Raw genomic sequence first — 24,112 nt, 5'->3', positions numbered from 1 at the left:
GCAAAAAAAACGAGATCCATATATAAATTTTGCTCTAAATTTATTGTTCTACATGTCTTTGATAAAAAAAAAATGTTTGGGTAAAAAAAAAATGGTTTGGGTAAAAGTTATAGCGTTTACAAACTATGGTACAAAAATGTGAATTTCCGCTTTTTGAAGCAGCTCTGACTTTCTGAGCACCTGTCATGTTTCCTGAGGTTCTACAATGCCCAGACAGTACAAACACCCCACAAATGACCCCATTTCGGAAAGTAGACACCCTAAGGTATTCGCTGATGGGCATAGTGAGTTCATAGAACTTTTTATTTTTTGTCACAAGTTAGCGGAAAATGATGATTTTTTATTTTTTATTTTTTTTTCTTACAAAGTCTCATATTCCACTAACTTGTGACAAAAAATAAAAAGTTCTATGAACTCACTATGCCCATCACGAAATACCTTGGGGTCTCTTCTTTCCAAAATGGGGTCACTTGTGGGGTAGTTATACTGCCCTGGCATTCTAGGGGCCCAAATGTGTGGTAAGGAGTTTGAAATCAAATTCTGTAAAAAACGACCAGTGAAATCCGAAAGGTGCTCTTTGGAATATGGGCCCCTTTGCCCACCTAGGCTGCAAAAAAGTGTCACACATCTGGTATCTCTGTATTCAGGAGAAGTTGAGGAATGTGTTTTGGGGTGTCTTTTTACATATACCCATGCTGGGTGAGATAAATATCTTGGTCAAATGCCAACTTTGTATAAAAAAATGGGAAAAGTTGTCTTTTGCCAAGATATTTCTCTCACCCAGCATGGGTATATGTAAAATGACACCCCACAAGTGACCCCATTTTGGAAAGAAGACACCCCAAGGTATTCGCTGATGGGCATAGTGAGTTCATGGAAGTTTTTATTTTTTGTCACAAGTTAGTGGAATATGAGACTTTGTAAGAAAAAAAAAAAAAAAAAAAAAATCATCATTTTCCACTAACTTGTGACAAAAAATAAAAAATTCTAGGAACTCGCCATGCCCCTCACGGTATACCTTGGGGTGTCTTCTTTCCAAAATGGGGTCACTTGTGAGGTAGTTATACTGCCCTGGCATTTTCCAGGGGCCCTAATATGTGGTAAGTAGGTAAATGACCTGTGAAATCCGAAAGGTGCTCTTTGGAATGTGGGCCCCTTTGCCCACCTAGGCTGCAAAAAAGTGCCACACATGTGGTATCTCCGTACTCGGGAGAAGTTGGGGAATGTGTTTTGGGGTGTCATTTTACATATACCCATGCTGGGTGAGATAAATATCTTGGTCAAATGCCAACTTTGTATAAAAAAATGGGAAAAGTTGTCTTTTGCCAAGATATTTCTCTCACCCAGCATGGGTATATGTAAAATGACACCCCAAAACACATTCCCCAACTTCTCCTGAGTACGGCGATACCAGATGTGTGACACTTTTTTGCAGCCTAAATGCGCAAAGGGGCCCACATTCCTTTTATGAGGGCATTTTTAGACATTTGGATCCCAGACTTCTTCTCACGCTTTAGGGCCCCTAGAATGCCAGGGCAGTATAAATACCCCACATGTGACCCCATTTTGGAAAGAAGACACCCCAAGGTATCCAATGAGGGGCATGGCGAGTTCATAGAATTTTTTTTTTTTTGGCACAAGTTAGCGGAAATTGATTTTATTTATTTTTTTCTCACAAAGTCTCCCTTTCCGCTAATTTGGGACAAAAATTTCAATCTTTCATGGACTCAATATGCCCCTCACGGAATACCTGGGGGTGTCTTCTTTCCGAAATAGGGTCACATGTGGGGTATTTATACTGCCCTGGCATTCTAGGGGCCCTAAAGCGTGAGAAGAAGTCTGGAATATAAATGTCTAAAAAATTTTACGCATTTGGATTCCGTGAGGGGTATGGTGAGTTCATGTGAGATTTAATTTTTTGACACAAGTTAGTGGAATATGAGACTTCGTAAGAAAAAAAAAAAAAATTCCGCTAACTTGGGCCAAAAAAATTTCTGAATGGAGCCTTACAGAGGGGTGATCAATGACAGGGGGGTTGATCAATGACAGGGGGGGTGATCAATGACAGGGGGGTGATCAATGACAGGGGGGTGATCAATGACAGGGGGGTGATCACCACAGTCATTGATCACGCCCCTGTAAGGCTCCATTCAGACGTCCGTGTGCTTTTTGCGGATCCGATCCATCTATAAGTGGATCCGTAAAAATCATGCGGACATCTGAATGGAGCTTTACAGGGGGGTGATCAATGACAGGGGGGTAATCAATGACAGGGGGGTGATCAGGGAGTCTATATGGGGTGATCACCACAGTCATTGATCATGCCCCTGTAAGGCTCCATTCAGACGTCCGTGTGCGTTTTGCGGATCCAATCCATCTATCAGTGGATCCGTAAAAATCATGCGGACGTCTGAATGGAGCTTTACAGGGGTGTGATCAATGACAGGGGGGTAATCAATGACAGGGGGGTGATCAGGGAGTCTATATGGGGTGATCACCACAGTCATTGATCATGCCCCTGTAAGGCTCCATTCAGACGTCCGTGTGCGTTTTGCGGATCCGATCCATCTATCAGTGGATCCGTAAAAATCATGCGGACATCTGAATGGAGCTTTACAGGGGGGTGATCAATGACAGGGGGGTAATCAATGACAGGGGGGTGATCAGGGAGTCTATATGGGGTGATCACCACAGTCATTGATCATGCCCCTGTAAGGCTCCATTCAGACGTCCGTGTGCGTTTTGCGGATCCGATCCATCTATCAGTGGATCCGTAAAAATCATGCGGACGTCTGAATGGAGCTTTACAGGGGTGTGATCAATGACAGGGGGGTAATCAATGACAGGGGGGTGATCAGGGAGTCTATATGGGGTGATCACCACAGTCATTGATCATGCCCCTGTAAGGCTCCATTCAGACGTCCGTGTGCGTTTTGCGGATCCGATCCATCTATCAGTGGATCCGTAAAAATCATGCGGACGTCTGAATGGAGCTTTACAGGGGGGTGATCAATGACAGGGGGGTAATCAATGACAGGGGGGTGATCAGGGAGTCTATATGGGGTGATCACCACAGTCATTGATCATGCCCCTGTAAGGCTCCATTCAGACGTCCGTGTGCGTTTTGCGGATCCGATCCATCTATCAGTGGATCCGTAAAAATCATGCGGACGTCTGAATGGAGCTTTACAGGGGGGTGATCAATGACAGGGGTGTAATCAATGACAGGGGGGTGATCAGGGAGTCTATATGGGGTGATCACCACAGTCATTGATCATGCCCCTGTAAGGCTCCATTCAGACGTCCGTGTGCGTTTTGCGGATCCGATCCATCTATCAGTGGATCCGTAAAAATCATGCGGACGTCTGAATGGAGCTTTACAGGGGGGTGATCAATGACAGGGGGGTAATCAATGACAGGGGGGTGATCAGGGAGTCTATATGGGGTGATCACCACAGTCATTGATCATGCCCCTGTAAGGCTCCATTCAGACGTCCGTGTGCGTTTTGCGGATCCGATCCATCTATCAGTGGATCCGTAAAAATCATGCGGACGTCTGAATGGAGCTTTACAGGGGGGTGATCAATGACAGGGGTGTAATCAATGACAGGGGGGTGATCAGGGAGCCTATATGGGGTGATCACCACAGTCATTGATCATGCCCCTGTAAGGCTCCATTCAGACGTCCGTGTGCGTTTTGCGGATCCGATCCATCTATCAGTGGATCCGTAAAAATCATGCGGACGTCTGAATGGAGCTTTACAGGGGTGTGATCAATGACAGGGGTGTAATCAATGACAGGGGGGTGATCAGGGAGTCTATATGGGGTGATCACCACAGTCATTGATCATGCCCCTGTAAGGCTCCATTCAGATGTCCGTGTGCGTTTTGCGGATCCGATCCATCTATCAGTGGATCCGTAAAAATCATGCGGACGTCTGAATGGAGCTTTACAGGGGGGTGATCAATGACAGGGGGGTAATCAATGACAGGGGGGTGATCAGGGAGTCTATATGGGGTGATCAACACAGTCAATGATCATGCCCCTGTAAGGCTCCATTCAGACGTCCGTGTGCGTTTTGCGGATCCGATCCATCTATCAGTGGATCCGTAAAAATCATGCGGACGTCTGAATGGAGCTTTACAGGGGGGTGATCAATGACAGGGGTGTAATCAATGACAGGGGGGTGATCAGGGAGTCTATATGGGGTGATCACCCCCCTGTCATTGATCATGCCCCTGTAAGGCTCCATTCAGACGTCCGTGTGTGTTTTGCGGATCCGATCCATCTATCAGTGGATCCGTAAAAATCATGCGGACGTCTGAATGGAGCTTTACAGGGGTGTGATCAATGACAGGGGTGTAATCAATGACAGGGGGGTGATCAGGGAGTCTATATGGGGTGATCAGGGGTGATCAAGGGTGAATAAGGGGTTAATAAGTGACGGGGGGGGGGGGGTGTAGTGTAGTGTGGTGCTTGGTGCAACATATTACTGAGCTACCTGTGTCCTCTGGTGGTCGATCCAAACAAAGGGGACCACCAGAGGACCAGGTAGCAGGTATATTAGACGCTGTTATCATAACAGCGTCTAATATACCTGTTAGGGGTTAAAAAAAATCACATCTCCAGCCTGCCAGCGAACGATCGCCGCTGGCAGGCTGGAGATCCACTTTCTTACCTTCCGTTCCTGTGAGCGCGCGCGCCTGTGTGCGCGCATTCACAGGAAATCTCGGCCATCGCGAGAGGACGCGACGGCGCGTCCACTCGGAATGAATCAACCACCTCCAGGACGCGTCTGTGCGTACAGCGGTCCGGAGGTGGTTAAAGATAATACAAACAGATCCGTTCTGAACGGTTGTATTATCTGAACGGATGTGTTTGTGCAGATCCATGACGGATCCGCACCAAACGTGAGTGTGAAAATAGCCTAAGACGAACTTACACAATTACAGATAAACTTGCTTGCAAACGTTTATTGGACAGAACATGCAAAGGACACATAAAGCATTATAAAAGGAGGCACAATAGAAGGTCCTTGAAAGATAATGGTCTGGAAGGTCTGAAATGGAAGTTTCCTCAGCTTCTGCAAAGGTCTGTGTTAATATTTCTCTTTTACTTCCCTAACCTCTGAAGAGACGACTTTGCCATCCACCAGGTTTTCAACAACGGTCTTGACAAGTCTTGTTCTGTTTGGATCTTTGGAGGAAAAATAAAGTTGATAATTTAACTGGGGAAATACATTTTTGGATATGTAAAGTTCAGTGTTGCTGACTAATTGTTGCTGTGACTAATACATGACCAATAAGTTGGAATATGTCTCTACTTGTTTAATTATATGTTTAATTACATTACATTGCCATTGCCGATGTGTATGAGAAATGGCCTACTAATCCAAGCCATCTACCAAAGGGGGAACTAGGAGTTTGGACATATTCATTTCCTTCAGAGAGGTGGCACTAGACGTTTTCAGTATCCACTTAATCTTCATTCATGCCAAATGGGAATTTTTGTGGTCCAGCTGGAGATAATAGTTACCACACAGTTATGGGCAGCCTTGCATTCCTATAGTACACTATCCAAATAAATGAATGACCATGTAATACATGGATGGGTCAGGTCCCCCAAAGAGAGAGATGTTCCTTGACGTCAATATCTTAATGAGACAGCCCTTACAAAGTCTGTTTTAAACTTAGCATATTTTCACTCTATATCATCCACACTATAATCCTAGATATATCCTATGGGAATACTCAATAGATGAATTTAATTATCACAAAAACAATGAGTAACATCAAGTCCCCTTTAAAAATTAAATCTTTATTTAGATATATAATCAAATAGATCTTCGTGAATAGTAGAGAAACAACAAACAAATTTGCGAAGATCTATTTTAATATCTACCGTATCTAAATAAAGATTACATTTTTAAAGGGGACTTGATGTTACTCATTGTTTTTGTGATAATTAACTTAGCATATTTGGAGAATTATGTCTGAGTTGTCTTTGACTTTTTTTTATGTTGTTTCATGTACAAGATGGCAGATTGGTTTTCACTATTACTGCATACTGTACATGCTAATGTCTTAGACAGCACGTTATTCAGGTTATTCTGTTTCATGGTAATTCTTGAAGACAGCTTACCTTTAGAGGAGTCCACTGAAGTTGCCGGGGACCTTCTAACTGTAGAAGAACTTGATGAAATGCCCAGTTTTGACCTTGAGTATGGAAGAGTTTTGTTAGTCAAAACATGGATGTGAGAAGAAGCCATCATACCATAATTTATTCTTATTTATCTTCCATACCATTCTCCATCGAGTAGCTGACGATATTTCTCAATTTCTTGCTCCAACCGGACTTTTATATCGAGCAGCCGATTATACTCATCGCTTTGACGTTCCATGTCACATCTCAGCTGGGCCAATTGTTCTTCCACGCTACTGATAATGTTCTGTATTTGTGCAATCTGGGCACAATACCGACCTTCAGTTTCTGCCAATGTGGATTCAAGGGATCTTTTCTGCAGATGTGAACAAAAGTAATCATGTATCATGTATTAAAGTCTTTTCTGAGGCTTTAATATTGATGACCTATTTTAAGGATAGGTCAGTAGTATCTGATCGGTGGGGTCAAACACCTGGGCCTTCCACCAATCAGCTGTTTGAGAAGGCAGCGGAGCTCACACCTTTTCCTAGGCCAGTGATGACACGTTCATAAATCTCGTGGCCTAGGCGCAAGCCACCCCAATAGAAATGAATGGGGCACAGCCACTATACAATGTACTGCGCTGTGCTTGGTAAGCACAGAGAAGGCAGTGGTGCTCACTGGAGCGCCGGTGCCTTCTCAAACAGCTGATCAGCAGGGGTCCGGGTGTTGGACCCCCACTGATCAGATACTGATGAATTATCCGGAGGATAGGTCATCAGTATTAAAGTCTTGGAAAACCCTTTTAAGGATTTTACCTTTTATAGGTGGAAGTATAGTAAAGATACTATAATATGTGATATATTAAATCATACTTCCCTGCAATGAAGATGCCAATAGATGACGATAACTGAGGCATAGGATATGGTATGGCAGCATATGTTCCTTCAGGTGGACACATGCACCTACAACAGCTCTGTATTGTACACAGCTGTAGCAAGGCTGAGTTAGAGGTGCATGAGACCTCTACTGTACCTCTGTATAGCTTTGATTTCACACACAAGATTTCAGAGATTCCTTCTGTCACTCAACAAAGCCTGTACGGCTGCCCACAAACCTGGTACAAGCGAAGCATAAGGCCTCTGCACTGCCATGTCGGCTTCATGTCTGTGTGAATAGTTGGACCACTTGCTTAGCAAATCGAAGAAAAGGGAGCATCTATCATCTGACAGTAGTTCCTGATATCATAAAGAATTTAGCAAATGACAGATTATAGCCCCCAGTTCTCTTGAGAAAACGACAGATTCCTTTCAAGAACAGACTTGTTGTGATCATGTAGGCTCATTATGGCTCCTTCCCAGCACTAAAAATTATTGATCAGGAAGAAGACAAATCAACACCAGGAACTGGAACTCTAAACTTTGACATCAGAGAAAATGAATGGTGGGGTGTAAGAGATTACTAAGGGCACTTTCACGCTAGCGTTTTTGTTTTCCGGTATTGAGTTCAGTCACAGAGGCTCAATTCCGGGAAAAATTATCAGTTTTATCCTAATGCATTCCGAATGGGTGCATCAGTTCAGTCCCTCTTATGTTTTTTGGCCGGACAAAATACCTCAGCGTGCTGCAGTTTTCTCTCTGGCCAAAAATTCGGAACACTTGCTGGAATGCCGGATCCGGCAACAATTTCCTTTGAAATGCATTAATGCCGGATCTGGCCCCAAGTGTTCCAGAAAAAATGGATCCGGTTTTGCGGTCTGCGCATAGGCAGACCTTTAAAAATGAGAAAAATAATAAATACCGGATCTGTTTTTCCGGATGACAACCGGAAAGACGGATCCGGTATTGCAATGCATTTGTGAGACGGATCCGCATCCGGATCCATCTCACAAATGCATCCGTTTGCGACGTAACTGCCTGCCGGAATCCTCTGCCGCAAGTGTGAAAGTTCCCTAACCTTGGCACCATTGCTTTCAGTGGTAATCTGTAACCTTTGGTGTTCCTGCTGTTGGAAAGCTGCGGCTTACAGCAGGCCAGAACTTGTAGTTTTGTAGCTAACAAAGATCACTAGCCTTGAGCATTTGTCTTATTGTGTTGTGTAATATGGTAAATCTATGTAGCATCAATTTCCCATCTATTCATTAGACTTAGATTTAGATTACTTAGATTTAGATTTAGATTTAGACTTAGATTTAGAATTAGATTACTCATAGGCTCTAGTATTCTTGTTTAACACTATTATATTCATACCATTGCCAACTGGGACTGTAGCTCTATCTCCAGGGACTGAAGACTTCTTTTCAGGTCAGAGATCTCAGTAGTGCTGGTCTGCACCTCGGCCACCCCGGCTGTAATTTCTTTCTTCAGCTCCCTACTCTGAAACAGCAAAGTAGTAGATTACAAATCAATTCTAAATTAACATATGAAATCACATGTAGTTTTTTTTTTGGGGATGGTATGTATGAAAGAAGTTGTGTCCTTCACACGATTCTTTTAGGTACAAAGAGCCCATTGACAATTAGATCATTAGAGGGTGACATACTGCTAGGACCCACAATATTTACCCGTAAACCATGGTGGTACCTGACAGCGAGTGTCTAATTCCCTTCCCTGCAGGGGATATAAAGAGTCACAGCAAACAGTTCTCATTGAATAGGTCGGTCCTTGTGACATATAGATGTGCTAGATCCTCCAGAGTGAGAGATGTTGGTTACGAATGCTATAAGCAGGGGCGGAACTACTAGTGGCCCTACAGGGCTTGCAGATGTAATGACTACTGTGGGTGCGTGTGGCAGGTGAGGCCCACACCATAATGGATAACATACACAGCAGCTAGGTCTGTGCCCTCTTCTTCTTACCTCAACAAGTACAATGCTGCTGAGAAGAGCATGATGTGCTCTGTTCAACAGGGGAACTGAGCTAGGCGAGTATTACTTTTGATAATTTTACAGAGGCAACACTAGAGGGGGGTCACTAAGTGGGCATTTTACTGTGTTTCAGAACTAAGGGGGCATAGCTACTGGGTGGAAGCTTTAAGAGGGTGTAACTTTTGAGTGAGGGCACTAAAGGGGCATAATTACTGTGTGGGGACACTAAAGGGGCATAACTGTGTGGGAGCACTAAGGGGGCATGACTACTGTGAAGGGGGCACTAAGGGGAAATAGCTACTGTGTGGGATATTAAGGGGGCATACAGGGCCCAGGTGGCATACTGTAAAGTAAACTCTTGACTCCTCCTCCTGTCCAATACTAGTAAGTGTTTCATTTTCATGTTTTTTACAGGACTTAGTGAGTGGGGGTTTGAAAGGCGAATGCGGTCAGTGCTGACAGGATGGGGATTGCAGGGAAGTTGCTTGGCGGGGGGGCCTGTTCAAAAATTTGCTATGTGGCCCTGCTTTTTTTTTTTTAAGTAATGCCGCTGACTAATAGTTAAGGGTCCAGAACAGGCACTTTCCTCTTTTAAGTAAGAATTGTTACCCTTATGTTTGCACCCCTAGTCCTGAATCTACCGTAAAGACCCTATCCAATTTAGAGTGGTTTGTGTGGCCTTCATCTTGGAACCCTGGACTCTGGGCACATACACCATGGCTTACCCCTCTCATTACCTTTTTTACATAAAAACATGATATCTCCATATACCTGCTCAAGGAACCGAGCCTCAGCTTCCTTTCTGTTCTTCTCAGCAATTGCTTCATACTGTTCCCTCATGTTGTTCAGAATTTTGGTCAGATCTGTACCCGGAGTAGCATTCATCTCAACTGTAACTTCTCCGGTTTGTGAACCTTGAAGAGAATTCATCTCCTAGATACAACAAAAGGAAATTGAATTAAGCTCATTATCGCTTTTGAAGAATAATATGTAGCATCGACATATAAGATACAACTGTAATATCAGCGTATAGGGTCATCTTAATCTCTGTTTATTAGCTTAACTTTAACTAAACTATTGGAGAATATCACTGAAGCACATTGTGTCTCAGTATTACAGAGACCTTTCAGACTCCTAACATGTCTGTTTTAGGAAATACTCCCCCATCGGATAACAGTTCTAGAGCATCTTTTCTTAGGCTACTTTCACACCAACAGAGGGTTCAGCAAAAACGCTTCCGTTACTGATAAAACAACCATCTGCATCCGTTATGAACGGATCCGGTTGTATTATCTGTAACATAGCCAAGATGGATCTGTCATGAACTCCATTGAAAGTCAACGGGGGACGGATCCGTTTTCTATTGTGTCAGAGAAAACGGATCCGCATCTATTGAATTGCATGGTGGGTCATGAAGGATCCATCTTGCTCCGCATCCCATGACGGATAGCATTCTGCGGTTTGCTCTCCGGTACGAGAACTGAACGGAGTGCATTTTGGAGCATTTCGTTCTGTTCAGCTACATTTTGTCCCCACTGACAATGAATGGGGACAAAACGGAAGCGTTTTTTCCCCGGAATTGAGACCCTATGACGGATCTCAATACCGGAAAATGGAAACGCTAGTGTGAAAGTAGCCTTAGAAGTCTGCATTGTTCCTCTGCTATGAATACATTTTCAACTGGGTGTTACCACTCCTCTTGTCAATGGGGTGTGTGCCTACACAGTCTGACAGTGTTTGCTGTGGTTAGTCAGTGTCAGAATATGTAAGGACACACCCTATTGACAAGATGAATGCTATCACCCAGTTGGCAATTTAATTGTATGATTCTAGGAAGAATAACAGAGGATCCACACCTTGCAGACTTCTAGGCAAAGATGTGACAGAATAGCTATTTCAAGGGGCTTTAAATATTTTTAGAAAAATAGCAGACAGGTCCTCTTTGAATGAACAACCCAATATTGGTGGACAACAGTGTATACATTTTCATAGGCTTTTTAATTAGTGTTGGTTGCCTCTGGTTATAATAGAGTTCTGGCTTTATTTTGGAAACTTACTTTATTAACTATTTTATAGTATTAATCTTTGCCCAAAAGTTGCCCATAGACAGTAGCTGGACAAACATACTAATTTTGTTGGGTCCCATTGACAATCTAATGTCTGATAGACCTTCAAAGTGGCACCAGGATTACCTGCCCCTCTCAGCCTATCATCTTACAGAGTTCATAATTTGTACATATTATATTAAGGGTCTACATTTCACCACCCCCCATCCCATAAACAGTGCTACCTTTTTCCATGGCTATGGCAGGTATTGCAGCCACCAAGGCACCTTTTTCCATGGCTATGGCAGGTATTGCAGCCACCAAGGCACCTTTTTCCATGGCTATGGCAGGTATTGCAGCCACCAAGGCACCTTTTTCCATGGCTATGGCAGGTATTGCAGCCACCAAGGCACTGGGATGAGCTGCAATATCAGATGCAGCCCAAACACAAGACACTTTCTGGACAACAGACAGACCGTTGTTCCTACTCTCATACAAGCATTATTTGAAGGGTCTTAAATAAATCCATTACTCAGAAGGGAAGACTTTGCTCAGGGTCTCCATACTGTAGAATTTGGGACTTTCTTGACACCACCGAGGAGAGAATGTAAATTACAGAGCACCCATAATCAAAGATTTGAAGAATTCCTGCAGATGTAAGTCATGAACAGGCAGGTTCTAGACATCAAAAGCTCAGTTGCCAGAGGGAAAATATGTTTGAACTTCAGCTACTTGAACATATTTCAGTTATTTATTTAAAGGATAATTGTAGATTATGGGAGTCAACATCAATCATAATCATCATTTATATCATGCTGTATTCATCATCCATCCAAAAGTTCATCAACACCTTTGTCTTATGTAACTTCCTAAGGCCTCTTTCACATGGGTGTTATGGATTGGGGCCGGATAGGATGCGGGTGCATGGCGGAGAAATCGTGCGAGTGAGCACACATTTTCAGTCAGTTTTGACTGCGATTGCGTTGCGTGGTTCAGTTTTTTCCGCACGAGTGCAATGCGTTTGACACGCGCGTGAGAAAAAAACTGAATGTGGTACTCAGATCCGAACTTCTTCAATGAAGTTCAGGTTTGGGTTAGTTGTAGTGTAGATTTTATTATTTTCCCTTAGAACATGGTTATAAGGGAAATAATAACATTCTTTAACACAGAATGCTTAGTAGAAGGTCAATTGAGGGTTAAAAAATAAAAAATAATTAACTCACCTCCTCCAATTGATCGCGTAGCTGCCAGTCTCCTGCTCTTTCTTCAGGACCTGTGGTGACGTCACTGAGCTCATCTCATGATCCAATCACATGATCCATCACCACGATGATGGACCATGTGATTGGACCATGTGATGTGACATCACCACAGGTCCTTTAGCCGGCAGCTCATGATTAAAGAAGTAAGAAGAGCCCGCCAACTATGCGATCAAGAGGAGGAGATGAGTTAATTATAATTTTTTTTTAATCCCTCAATCCACATTTTACTTAGCATTCTGTATTAAGAATGCTATTATTTTCTCTTAAAAATAATAATGATCGGGTCCCCATCCCGATCGTCTCCTAGAAACCGTGCATGAAAATCGCACCGCATCCGCACTTGCTTGCGATTTTCATGTAGACCCATTCACTTCTATGGAGCCTGCGTTGCGTGAAAAACACACAAAGTAGAGCATGCTGCGATTTTCACGCAACGCACAAGTGATGCGTGAAAATCACCGCTCATGTGCACATAGAATTGAATGGGTCCGGATTCAGTGCGGGTGCAATGTGTTCACCTCACGCATTGCACCCGCACGGAAATCTCGCCCGTGTGAAAGAGGCCTAAATGTGCATTGATGTCTGGAGAATACACAATAAGTGCTTCATATTCAGCCAAGTGACAAACTCTGCTCTACTACATTTGTAACCTTCCAATGATTTTGAGAGGTTGAAAAATGATCTTATCCTTAATTAGAAGAAGCCATTAAAGGGGTTGTCTGGTAATTAAAAATCTTGTACAAAAATGTATCAAAATGTAATCATATTATATTCATCACTTTCTCCAGCACCGTTCTGGGCGGAGCTGGTGCGGTCTTCCTACTTCTGTTTGTTTATAAATAGCAGTGGTAACATGCCTGGATAGGGTATGGGACCACTGCAGCCAATCTCTGTCCTCAGCAGTGTACCGATGAGTACTGTGATTGGCTGCAGTGGTTACATGCCCTATCCTAGGATTTCACTATGTGGCATGCTGATGATGTGCATAGTGACTTATGCAGCTAATCACTGTCCTCAGCGGCAGACCACTGAAAACAGTGGTTGGCTTCAGCGGCCACCTGCCATATTCAGGCACGTTACCACTGCTATCTTTTTTAAAACAACGGTAGGTGGACCAAACTGGGACTGGAACTAGGGGTAAGTATAATGCTTTTTTTTAATTATTATTATCTTAAACAACCCCTTGAATGTTCATGCTATAAAGAAGTGGCATATGATGTCATAGTGGACCTCAAACTTGGTCTACACAATTTTGAAAAAAAGCGGTCAAAGTTCTGATGAATATTTCCAGTAGTGCAATTCTTGCATCTGACAGGGTTGGATCCAGCATAGAATCGATCTTTTGGATGGTGCAAAGCAGCAACATACAGTTTTAAAAACAGTAAAACCTCATTGAGATGACAACCCAAAATTGTAGTGAAAAATGGTCTTTTGGAGGAGTAGTCTTCTAAGAACATATTTACATTTATATTTGCACATAAACCAGTCTAGTGCCAGTGGCAGACACACAGTAAAAGCCACATAGAGTTTGACTTCCTACCTCTTGATGGTTCTTCTTGAGATATATCAATTCTTCATTAAAGCTTTCAATCTGTACTTCCAGGTCACTTTTTGCTAAGGTTAGTTCATCAAGGACTCTGCGTAAACCATTAATATCAGCCTCCACACTCTGTCGGAGAGCCAGCTCGTTCTCATATCTGTGAAGACATCATCTCCATTAATATACTGTCATCTTTATGGGTTCAAGTGCAACCAGCTATTCACCTTAAACATATAAACCTGATTATATTACTCACTTTAGTCTGAAGTCATCGCATGCCAGCCTGGCATTGTCAATTTGCAAAATGATCTTGGCGTTGTCAATAGTGGCAGCTAAGATCTAAAATATGAGGTGTAAACAATGATTTCATACTATTATGACACAAAAACCAAACATGAAAAATTGACGCTTCTAACTCATGTCTAGAACTGAATTATGGTATGACACTAAAGCAACTGTTAGTCTCCCTCAAGTTGAAGGATTAACAACCCTGCTCAGGTCCTTTCAACCTTCAAGCAAAATGGAGGATCACAACATTAGCTTACATCAATTATGTGGGCCCAAGAGGCAACATTTCTGGTACATAATTTTACATCAATAGTTATATAGTTCATTTAATGGCTTTTCTAAAATATGGGTTTTAAAAATGTAAGCTTTATCCAAAGGCCATTGTCAATGTTGTTAAAACTTGGAGAACCCCTTTAGGTCAGCCATTGTATACATGCATTTTCCCATCTGGAACAGGAATTTGAAGCCATCTATGAAGCAGCCCAATGCACAGTAGTAAACACAACATACATTAAATGAAAAACTGGAATCACTCAATGGTAATGTCTTACCTTATTCCTGAGATCCTCAATAATTTTTTCATACTTGCTGTAGTCTGGTGCTCCTTCAGTAGTGGAGCCTGGGCGGTGTTTTTCATACCACTCTCGGATTTTGCGCTCAAGATCAGTATTATCCTCCTCTAAATCCTTGACCTTTTCTAAGTAGGCAGCCAAACGATCATTTAGGTTCTGCATGGTGTGTTTTTCACTGGTTCCTAAAATTCCATCCATTGCACCTCCTCCACCCCCGAATCCTCCACCTATGCCTCCACCAAATCCTCCACCATATCCACCACTAACTCCTCCACCAAATCTTACACCCCCACTTCCACCAAATGCACCTCCGCCACCAGCTGCTCCACCAAATCCCCCTCCATAGCCACTACTAACACCTCCACCAAATCCTGATCCATAACCTCCACCACCCCCCGCAGCAAAACCTTCACCAAATTCACCACCGAATTCATCATAGCCAAAATTTCCAAAGCCTGCTCCATTCATTATTATTCCTCCTTGACCCCCACCATATCCTCCACCTGCACTACTTCCCCCAGATTTCTGACTGAATTGTGTTGATCTCCTAAATGAAGCAGACCCTGAACTTTGGCCACCACCTAACGACCTTGCATATTGGCTTGTCATGATGGTGGAGCTTTCAGTGCAATCTGTGGCTGTTGTAACGACCAGACGGTAGTGCAGTTAGGTTTCCCTTCTTTTTATATGAAATAATGATGGGTGTATCCTCTTTTAATCTTCAGTTGGAAGAAATAACTGTTGTGTAAGATTAGGGATTTGGTGCCCAGGTGAATAATTTATTCCTATTTAATATGTTCTTCTATGTGCAAATATTTTTGCCTACAGCTATGTTTATTAAATCAAACAGGTAATATGGGTGGAGTGTCATTATCCCATCATTATATTGTCTTTAAGCTGCTGAAGGCTTTCTAAACTTGTCTAAACAAATTATTAATGCTTCATATTCGAAGACTTTTGCTGGAAGCCACAGGAACCGTGCCACATGGTGAGATGCCTACTTTCTGTAGCCCAGGTTGTCATTGATCTTGCCTGGGGGTACATAGGTGCTATAGCCAAATAAATATATATCAAAGAAAAGAAGAGAACCCTAGCGTTCTCCTCAGAATTTTTTTCAATTGGATAAGGGTACTTTCACACTAGCGTTTTTCTTCCGTCACAGGGGCTCTATACTGGAAAATAACTGATCAGGCATATCCCCATGCATTCTGAATGGTGAGTAAGGGCTCTTTCACACTTGCGTTGTCCGGATCCGTCGTGCACTCCATTTGCCGGAGGTGCCCGCCGGATCCGTAACAACGCAAGTGAACTGAAAACATTTGAAGACGGATCCGTCTTCAAAATGTGTTCAGTGTTACTATGGCACCTAGGACGCTATTAAAGTCCTGGTTGTCATAGTAGTAGTGGGGAGCGGGGGAGCAGTATACTTACCGTCTGTGCGGCTTCCGGAGCGCTTCAGAATGACGTCAGAGCGCCCCATGCGCATGGATGACGTGATCCATGCGACACGTCATCCATGAGCGTGGGGCGCCCTGACGTCACTCTGAAGCGCCCCGGGAGCCGCACGGACGGTAAGTATACTGCTCCCCCGCTCCCCACTACACTTTACCATGGCAACCAGGACTTTAGCGTCCTGGAAGCCATGGTAACCATTGAGAAAAAGCTAAACGTCGGATCCGGTAATGCGCCGAAACGACGTTTAGCTTAAGGCCGGATACGGATTAATGCCTTTCAATGGGCATTAATTCCGGATCCGGCCTTGCAGCAAGTGTTCAGGATTTTTGACCGGAGCAAAAAGCGCAGCATGCTGCGGTATTTTCTCCGGCCAAAAAAGTTCAGTTTCGGAACTGAAGGCATCCTGATGCATCCTGAACGGATTTCTCTCCATTCAGAATGCATTGGGATAATCCTGATCAGGATTCTTCCGGCATAGAGCCCCGACGATGGAACTCTATGCCGGAACCCAACAACGCAAGTGTAAAAGAGCCCTAATCCATTCAGGATGCATCAGGATGTCTTCAGTTCAGTCGTTTTGACTGATCAGGCAAAAGATAAAACCGTAGCATGCTACGGTTTTATCTCCGGCGAAAAAAAATGAAGACTTGCCTGAATGCAGGCATTTTTCCCCATAGGAATGTATTAGTGTCGGATCCGTCCTTCCGGCCTGCGCATGCGCAGACTGGTAAAAATCTAAAAAAAAAATACAAGACGGATCCGTCTGTCCGCATGACAAGCGGAGAGACGGATCCGTTCTTGCAAAGCATTTGTGAGACTGATCCGCATCTGGATCTGTCTCACAAATGCTTTCAGTCACATCCAAATTGGCGGATCCGGCCGGATCACACTGCCGCAAGTGTGAAAGTAGCCTAAGCTAGCCTTGGTACAGCACATGTAACCCTTTATACCACTGTGATACAGTCTTGTGGTTGTCCATTCCAGTTTTCCTTTGTCCTAATTTTTATTGAGTAGGAAACCAGAATAGCTGTTTTGTAGGCAAGACCCCCCTCCCCCTACTTTAAAAAAAATAAATAAAAAAAATTAACAATGACCATGAACTAATTACTTAAGCTCTGTTGCAACTTTGAAAATTTCAGCAAGACTGGTGGTGACCATCTAAACCCTGGGTCTCTTTCAGTTTAAATACTCGATGAGGCTGAGCTGCAATACCAGCTTTGGCCAATGGATAACAGTGGCGCTGTCTCTGGCGAAAACTACTGAGCAGGTTTCTATTTTAAGAGCATAAATTAAGTGCTAGTGGAAGGTTACAGTATATATTCCTCGTATTCTTGTTATGTATTCCTCACCAACTTGAGACAAGAGGCAAAGTAGCTGCTTTTGGTGCTCCATTCTAAAGACTATTGTGATTTGGCTTGCACGAATACCGGTAGATATGATAATTATTACCAAAATTGTCTATATTGCTGAATCATTTACATATACAGTACTTTATTTAGCCAAAAGTATGTGAACACCCAGCCTAATTATTGAGTTGCACATTGGGTGTGTCATAAACATGGCATTGTCTCAGGATGCCACTAGAGATGAGCAACGTTTTGAAAAATTCTTTTAGGCAACTAAAAGTTAGCCAAGAAATTTAATTAGTTAGGAATTAATTAATCACAAATCACTATAAATCAGGTATACCCAGGCCACTCTGCCTTAGGGTTGGCACTACGGAGTGTTCGTGCTGCGGACGAGTTGCAGCCATGCTACGGTGAAGAAAGGCACAGCCAATTAGCCCACAGCTGCCTTTCATTTAATAATGAAGACCACACTGTACAGTCCTTCTACATTGACACCTTTAAACAGGGACCGTTGCTAGTATGGGGTTTGGCTGGTTAGGTGAGGGCACAATATGCAAATTATTGCTGTTCTGGTCTGCAATCTCCTGCAGGTTATTTGACAGTAAACACAGAATATTAATCAGCTCTGGCATACCCACTTCTCCAACCCAGCGCTCTCCTGCCCTACAGGTGGGAGCCGTTCTTCTGCCATCTGCTTTTCCTCCTTTTCAACATCATCTAATGTTGATGAGAATATGTCATCAGGAACATCCATCTCCTCCTCTCTCTGCATCTTGCTGACTTTTCTAGGACAGGGAGACTTTATAGGAAGATTTGGAAGAAGTAAAGCCAGCAATGAATGAGGATGGTCATCATTAAGATCTGGCCCTCCTAACGGGTGCAGATTGGATGGTATTGGTTGGCATGCTGGCAACGGAATAATAAAGGCTTTCATCTTAGGCTAGTTTCACACATGCGTTTTTGCTGGATCCATCAAAGATCAGCAAAAACGCTTCCGTTCTGATAATACAACCGTCTGCATCCATTATGAATGGATCCGGTTGTATTATCTTTAAAATAGCCAAGACAGATCCGTCATGAACACCATTGAAAGTCAAATGGTGGACGGAGCCGTTTTCTATTGTGTCAGAGAAAACGGATCCGTCCCCATTGACTTACATTGTGTGGGGACACATTTTGCAGCATTCCATTTCATTCAGTTCAGTTTTGTCCCCATTGACAATGAATGGGGAGAAAACGGAAGCGTTTTACCAGCGCTATTGAGATCCTATGATGGATCTCAATAGCGGAAAGGTAAAGAGCAAGAGTAAAAGTAGCCTTATTGGTATTGAATTACAAATCTTAGTTTATTGCTGGTGTAGGAATAAGTAAATGTAGGAATAAATAAATAAAACTGACTCAGCATAAGTCTGCCTGCACTGTCCCTGCTCTCTCCCTGCTCTCTCCCTGCACTGTCCCTGCACTGTCCCTGCACTGTCCCTGCACTCTCCCTCTCCAATATTCTTCTATTAATCGTTTTCAGCAACATCTTTCAACATCTCTCCCTATGCTCAGCTCAGAGGACAATGGCGAAGGCCATGCAGGATGAGGGCTTTATAGGGCATCACAAGGGATGGCTATCTGCGGATTGGCTGGTTGCACATCATTGTGGGTGATCTCACGTTCCCAGGCTTCTTACTTTCATTTTGTAACATGTGCAGCAGCCATTTTATCAAAAACTGATTCGGATTCGTTGCGAATCAAAGTTTTCCTAAACTTCAGACCAAATTTAGCTTCAAAGGCTTCGCTTTGCTCAACACTAAATGCCACCTCTGGCTCCAGTCTGTTCATGATTTCCATAGAGCAGCAGTTCTTCTACGTAAATTTGCACACAGTTTTTGAAGGAACTAAGCGGGAAGGTTGTTCCAAACATCTTGGAGAACTAGTCACAACTCTTCTGTGGATGTAGACTTGCTCCAATCCTTCTGTCTCTTCAAGTAATCCCATACAGGCTCATTTGAGATCATATCATCACTTTCAGGACCCCTTGCTCTTCTTGATGCAAAAGATAGTTCTTAATGACATTGGCTGTATGTTTGAGGTTGTTGTTCTGCTGCTGCAGAATACATTTGGTGCCAATCAGGTGCCTTTCTGATGGTATTGCATGATGAATAAGTATCTGTCTGTTTGTCTGAAATGTTCTGTATATATGAATGCAGTATACGTAGAAAAAGAATCCAAGGCAGCACACAAATCTCCGTAAAAAGCAGAAGGGTATTTTATTCACCCTTGTGTGAACAGCAACGTTTCAGCTCTCTCTATGTAGCCTTTGTCAAGCCAGTATATATGAATACAGTATACTGTATATATTCTTTCCTGTGATTGCAGCCAGCTGAATCTTGAAAGGGTAGATCTCTCATCATTAATAAAATGAAATATAAACACAAATTACTCTAACAGCCTTGGTTTCAGGGGCTGTATTTTTTCTTCTTGAATGTAAAATTATTATTTGCATCCTGAGGTATGGGAGGTTACTTTTTTGACCAGGGACATGATGAGACAGAACAAGCAGCTCTGCCAAATATCTTAGCAATTATAACATTTCCATTTGCTCGCCAACTCGCAGAGCTCACGAAGCAAGGCTGTAGTCATGAGGGACTTTCTGATATATTAGTAATAGTTTTTTTAGCTTCCTTTTTGGGGAGATTTTAAAGAATCTTAGTACGATTGCAGCACATATTGATGTACTGTATATGATAAGCCTTTTCAAGGACTGTGTTTGACATATGGGAGAATTAGGTATGGACCTACAGCTGTTGAAGGACACAATTCTCACTACAGTCTAAGTATTATGGTGTTCTCTGATTGTAGTTATTTGCTTTAAAGGAGCTGGCCACTTTGTAGCTACTGCTGTCAAGGGTGTTGGTAAGATGACCATGTTGCCCTAACTATTATATCTTTTAATGATATTCTGCACCAATTTCATAAAGTGTGCCCCTTTGTTTGCCAAGTCTTTCCTGCTGTCCACATGGAGGTCCTATCCTGTCCATAAAATGGCAGCTAATGGAGGGTCATTTGACCAGGCAAAAATAACTCCAGAGTCATCACTCCTTCAAATACACTACACCGACCATCTGCACTGTTGGGAGTTTAGTGCAGGTGTAGAGTATTATAATGGACGAAGCTGAGTAATGTTTCTGGTCACATGACGCTCCATTAATGGCCATCTTATGGACAGGAGCTCTATGTGGACAGCCCAGAACATTTGTCTAAGAAGAGGATATTACAAAATATAGCAAACAGCACAGAATATCAACATAGGCTATATTAGTAAGTGTCATGTGTTACCTACACATCAGTCAAAAGTAGCCAGAAAGTGACCAACCCCTTTAATTTTCCTCCTGCTGCTTTCTGTTGTGTTCCTTTTGTAACCTCCAATATTGTACCATTATGTGCTACCCTAGGTCCCCCTAAAAATGTGCCTGCTGTTTGGTTACGTGTCCCCATATTACTGTTGCCATCCTAACTAGAGTTGAGCGGACACCTGGATTTACGGGTTCGGCAGTTTTGGCCGAACTTGAAAAAAAGTTCGGGTTCGGGACCCGAACTTGACCCGATCTTGACCCCGAACCCGAACCCCATTGAAGGCAATGGGGGCCCAAACTTTTGGGCACTAAAAAGGCTCTAAAATAGTCCTGGAAAGGCTAGAGGGCTGCAAAAGGCATCAAAATGTGCTTAAGAGCATGGCAACTGTTCTGCAAACAAATGTGGATAGGGAAATGACTTAAAATAACATAAAATACAGAAGAATTAAAAATAACAATCTGGATCTAGGAGTAGGAGATTGAGGAGGCGGTGGATGGGTGGATTTGATGGTGTAGGTTGACGTGGCGGTGTAGGTGGAAGCGGCGGTGAAGGAGGAATAGGTAGCCAACACTGATTTGTGTTATTTTTTTATTTTTAAATTGGGGTATCCCCCAAAATATTGGGACATATAACAAAATAAAACGAAGAATAAGTGCACTTGAGTACAAGAATAGATGGTTGAGGCTGGTATAAATGTCTATTCTGCACAAGGTACGGACAAGTCCTGTGGGATTCATGCCTAGTTCATTTTAATAAACGTAAGCTTGTCCACATTGGCTGCGGCCTGTGATAATGCTCTCTGCCGTGCTAAACACACGTTCACACTATACACTGGCTGCAGGGCAGGTCAGCACCTCCAAGGCTGTCAAAGCTTTTCCACATTTGGGCCATGCTAACCCTGCCTTCTCAAGTGCTGGTGGTGCCCCAGCTGCGTTGGCGACCTCTTCCTCCTCCTCTGATTTTGCCTTGTGCTTCCACTGTGCCCCTGCTGTCAGGTGGGAATGCTATCATCAGCAGCGTGCGCTGGTAGTTGCGCATCTTCTGATCAGTAACATCTTCTGATCAGTTTTCACTAAATTTAGTTCCCTGTAACCAATGCAGAGCAGTTCATTCACGGCAAAAGGAGGTTCTTGTCACCCAGCAATAGAACAGAGGATTTTGAGAGATTTAGGCCCCTGTCACCCAGGCACAGCAGGGGTTCATTCACGGCAAAAGGGGCTTCATGTCACCCAGCAATAGAATAGAGGATTTTGAGAGATTTAGGCCCCTGTCACCCAGGCACAGCAGCAGGGGTTCATTCACGGCAAAAGGGGGTTCTTGTCACCCAGCAATAGAACAGAGGATTTTGAGAGATTTAGGCCCCTGTCACCCAGGCACAGCAGGGGTTCATTCACGGCAAAAGGGGGTTCATGTCACCCAGCAATAGAACAGAGGATTTTGAGAGATTTAGGCCCCTGTCACCCAGGCACAGCAGGGGTTCATTCACCGCAAAAGGGGGTTCATGTCACCCAGCAATAGAATAGAGGATTTTGAGAGATTTAGGCCCCTGTCACCCAGGCACAGCAGCAGGGGTTCATTCACGGCAAAAGGGGGTTCTTGTCACCCAGCAATAGAACAGAGGATTTTGAGAGATTTAGGCCCCTGTCACCCAGGCACAGCAGGGGTTCATTCATGGCAAAACATAGAAACATAGAATGTGTCGGCAGATAAGAACCATTTGGCCCATCTAGTCTGCCCAATATACTGAATACTATGGATAGCCCCTGGCCCTATCTTATATGAAGGATGGCCTTATGCCTATCCCATGCATGCTTAAACTTCTTCACTGTATTTGCAGCTACCACTTCTGCAGGAAGGCTATTCCATGCATCCACTACTCTCTCAGTAAAGTAATACTTCCTGATATTACTTTTAAACCTTTGCCCCTCTAATTTAAAACTATGTCCTCTTGTAGCAGTTTTTCTTCTTTTAAATATTCTTTCCTCTTTTACCTTGTTGATTCCCTTTATATTTTTCAAAGTTTCTATCATATCCCCTCTGTCTCGTCTTTCTTCCAAGCTATACATGTTAGGGTCCATTCACACGTCCGTTTTTTCTTTCCTGATCTGTTCCGTTTTTTCAGGAACAGATCAGGACCAGATCTGGACCCATTCATTTTCAATGGGTCCTGGAAAAAATCGGACAGCACAATGTGTGCTGTCCGTTTCCGTTGTTCCGTTCCGCATGTCCGTTTAAATATAAAACATGTCCTATTCTTGTCCTGAAAAATCGGATCCTGGTACAATACAAAGTCAATGGATCCGCAAAAAACGGATGACATACGGATGTCATTCCGTATGTCATCCGTTTTATACGGAATCCGTTCCTGGAAATTACATTTTAATTTTTTTTTTTTTTTTAAAGAAATCCAAACAACTTTATTTGCTTATTGAAATTTATACATGTTTCCGTTTTTTGCGGATCCGCAAAAAACGGATGACATACGGAAACATTTTCAGGAACAACGGATCCGCAAAAAACGGACAGAAAATCGGATTATAGAAAAATACTGACGTGTGAATGTAGCCTTAAGGTCCTTTAATCTTTCCTGGTAAGTTATATCCTGCAATCCATGTACTAGTTTAGTAGCTCTTCTCTGAACTCTCTCCAAAGTATCAATATCCTTCTGGAGATATGGTCTCCAGTACTGAGCACAATACTACAAATGAGGCCTCACTAGTGCTCTGTAGAGCGGCATGAACACCTCCCTCTTTCTACTAGTATGCCTCTCCCCAGGGCTGGGACAAGGTCCACCACCAACAGAGGCTGAGCTGCCCAAGTGCGCCCCCCCCCCCTGCCTGCGCCCAGGGCCGGTGCAAAGTTTTTTACCAACACAAGCGAACCTACATTTTGGCGCCCCCGACCCCCCCTCCCCCTTCAGCTCACCTGCGGGAAGGGGGGGGGGGGGTGCGCCAAAATGTAGGTTCGTCCCATAAGACGCACCTAGGTTTTAAAGGAGGATAATAGGAAACAATATTTTTCATTCCACCTCAGGTCAGACCAGCCATCAGACCCCAGCTCACAAGCACAGCCCCAATGCCTGAGATCAGACCCCATGTTAGCCATCAGCCCTCCGTGTCATATTTCTCCCCGTCCATGGCACAGACAGACTACAGTCATTGTCTCCGGCCCATCATGTAACCCCATCCTCACCCATGTCACATTTCTCCCCCTCCATTTGATTGCTCTAACACCTAAAGAAATATTAT

At 43.4% G+C, this 24,112-nt stretch overlaps 1 protein-coding gene across 1 annotated transcript; it reads right to left on the bottom strand.

The window, feature by feature from the left end:
• Positions 1–4,958: 4,958 nt before the first annotated feature.
• Positions 4,959–15,376, bottom strand: LOC121005516 (keratin, type I cytoskeletal 47 kDa-like). The gene is made up of 8 exons (XM_040438285.1): positions 14,695–15,376; positions 14,112–14,194; positions 13,856–14,012; positions 9,780–9,941; positions 8,392–8,517; positions 6,304–6,518; positions 6,143–6,216; positions 4,959–5,197 (listed from the first exon to the last, which is right to left on the bottom strand). Exons 1-8 carry the CDS (start codon positions 15,322–15,324, stop codon positions 5,100–5,102), a joined length of 1,545 nt encoding a protein of 514 aa, XP_040294219.1. The 5' UTR covers positions 15,325–15,376; the 3' UTR covers positions 4,959–5,099.
• Positions 15,377–24,112: the final 8,736 nt, after the last annotated feature.

This window comes from Bufo bufo, chromosome 6 (genome assembly GCF_905171765.1).
Source record: "Bufo bufo chromosome 6, aBufBuf1.1, whole genome shotgun sequence".
In the NCBI taxonomy this organism is placed as follows: Eukaryota; Metazoa; Chordata; class Amphibia; order Anura; family Bufonidae; genus Bufo; species Bufo bufo.
This window is presented reverse-complemented; position numbering and strand designations above follow the sequence as displayed.

Excerpts from the sequence above, each read along its gene's own strand:
- LOC121005516 (XM_040438285.1), bottom strand. The coding sequence starts at position 15,324 with ATGACAAGCCAATATGCAAGGTCGTTAGGTGGTGGCCAAAGTTCAGGG. Across the intron at positions 14,013-14,111 it reads TGCGATGACTTCAGACTAAA|ATATGAGAACGAGCTGGCTC; the intron begins GTGAGTAATATA and ends ATGTCTTCACAG. Across the intron at positions 8,518-9,779 it reads AGGCTCGGTTCCTTGAGCAG|AGTAGGGAGCTGAAGAAAGA; the intron begins GTATATGGAGAT and ends TTGCTGTTTCAG.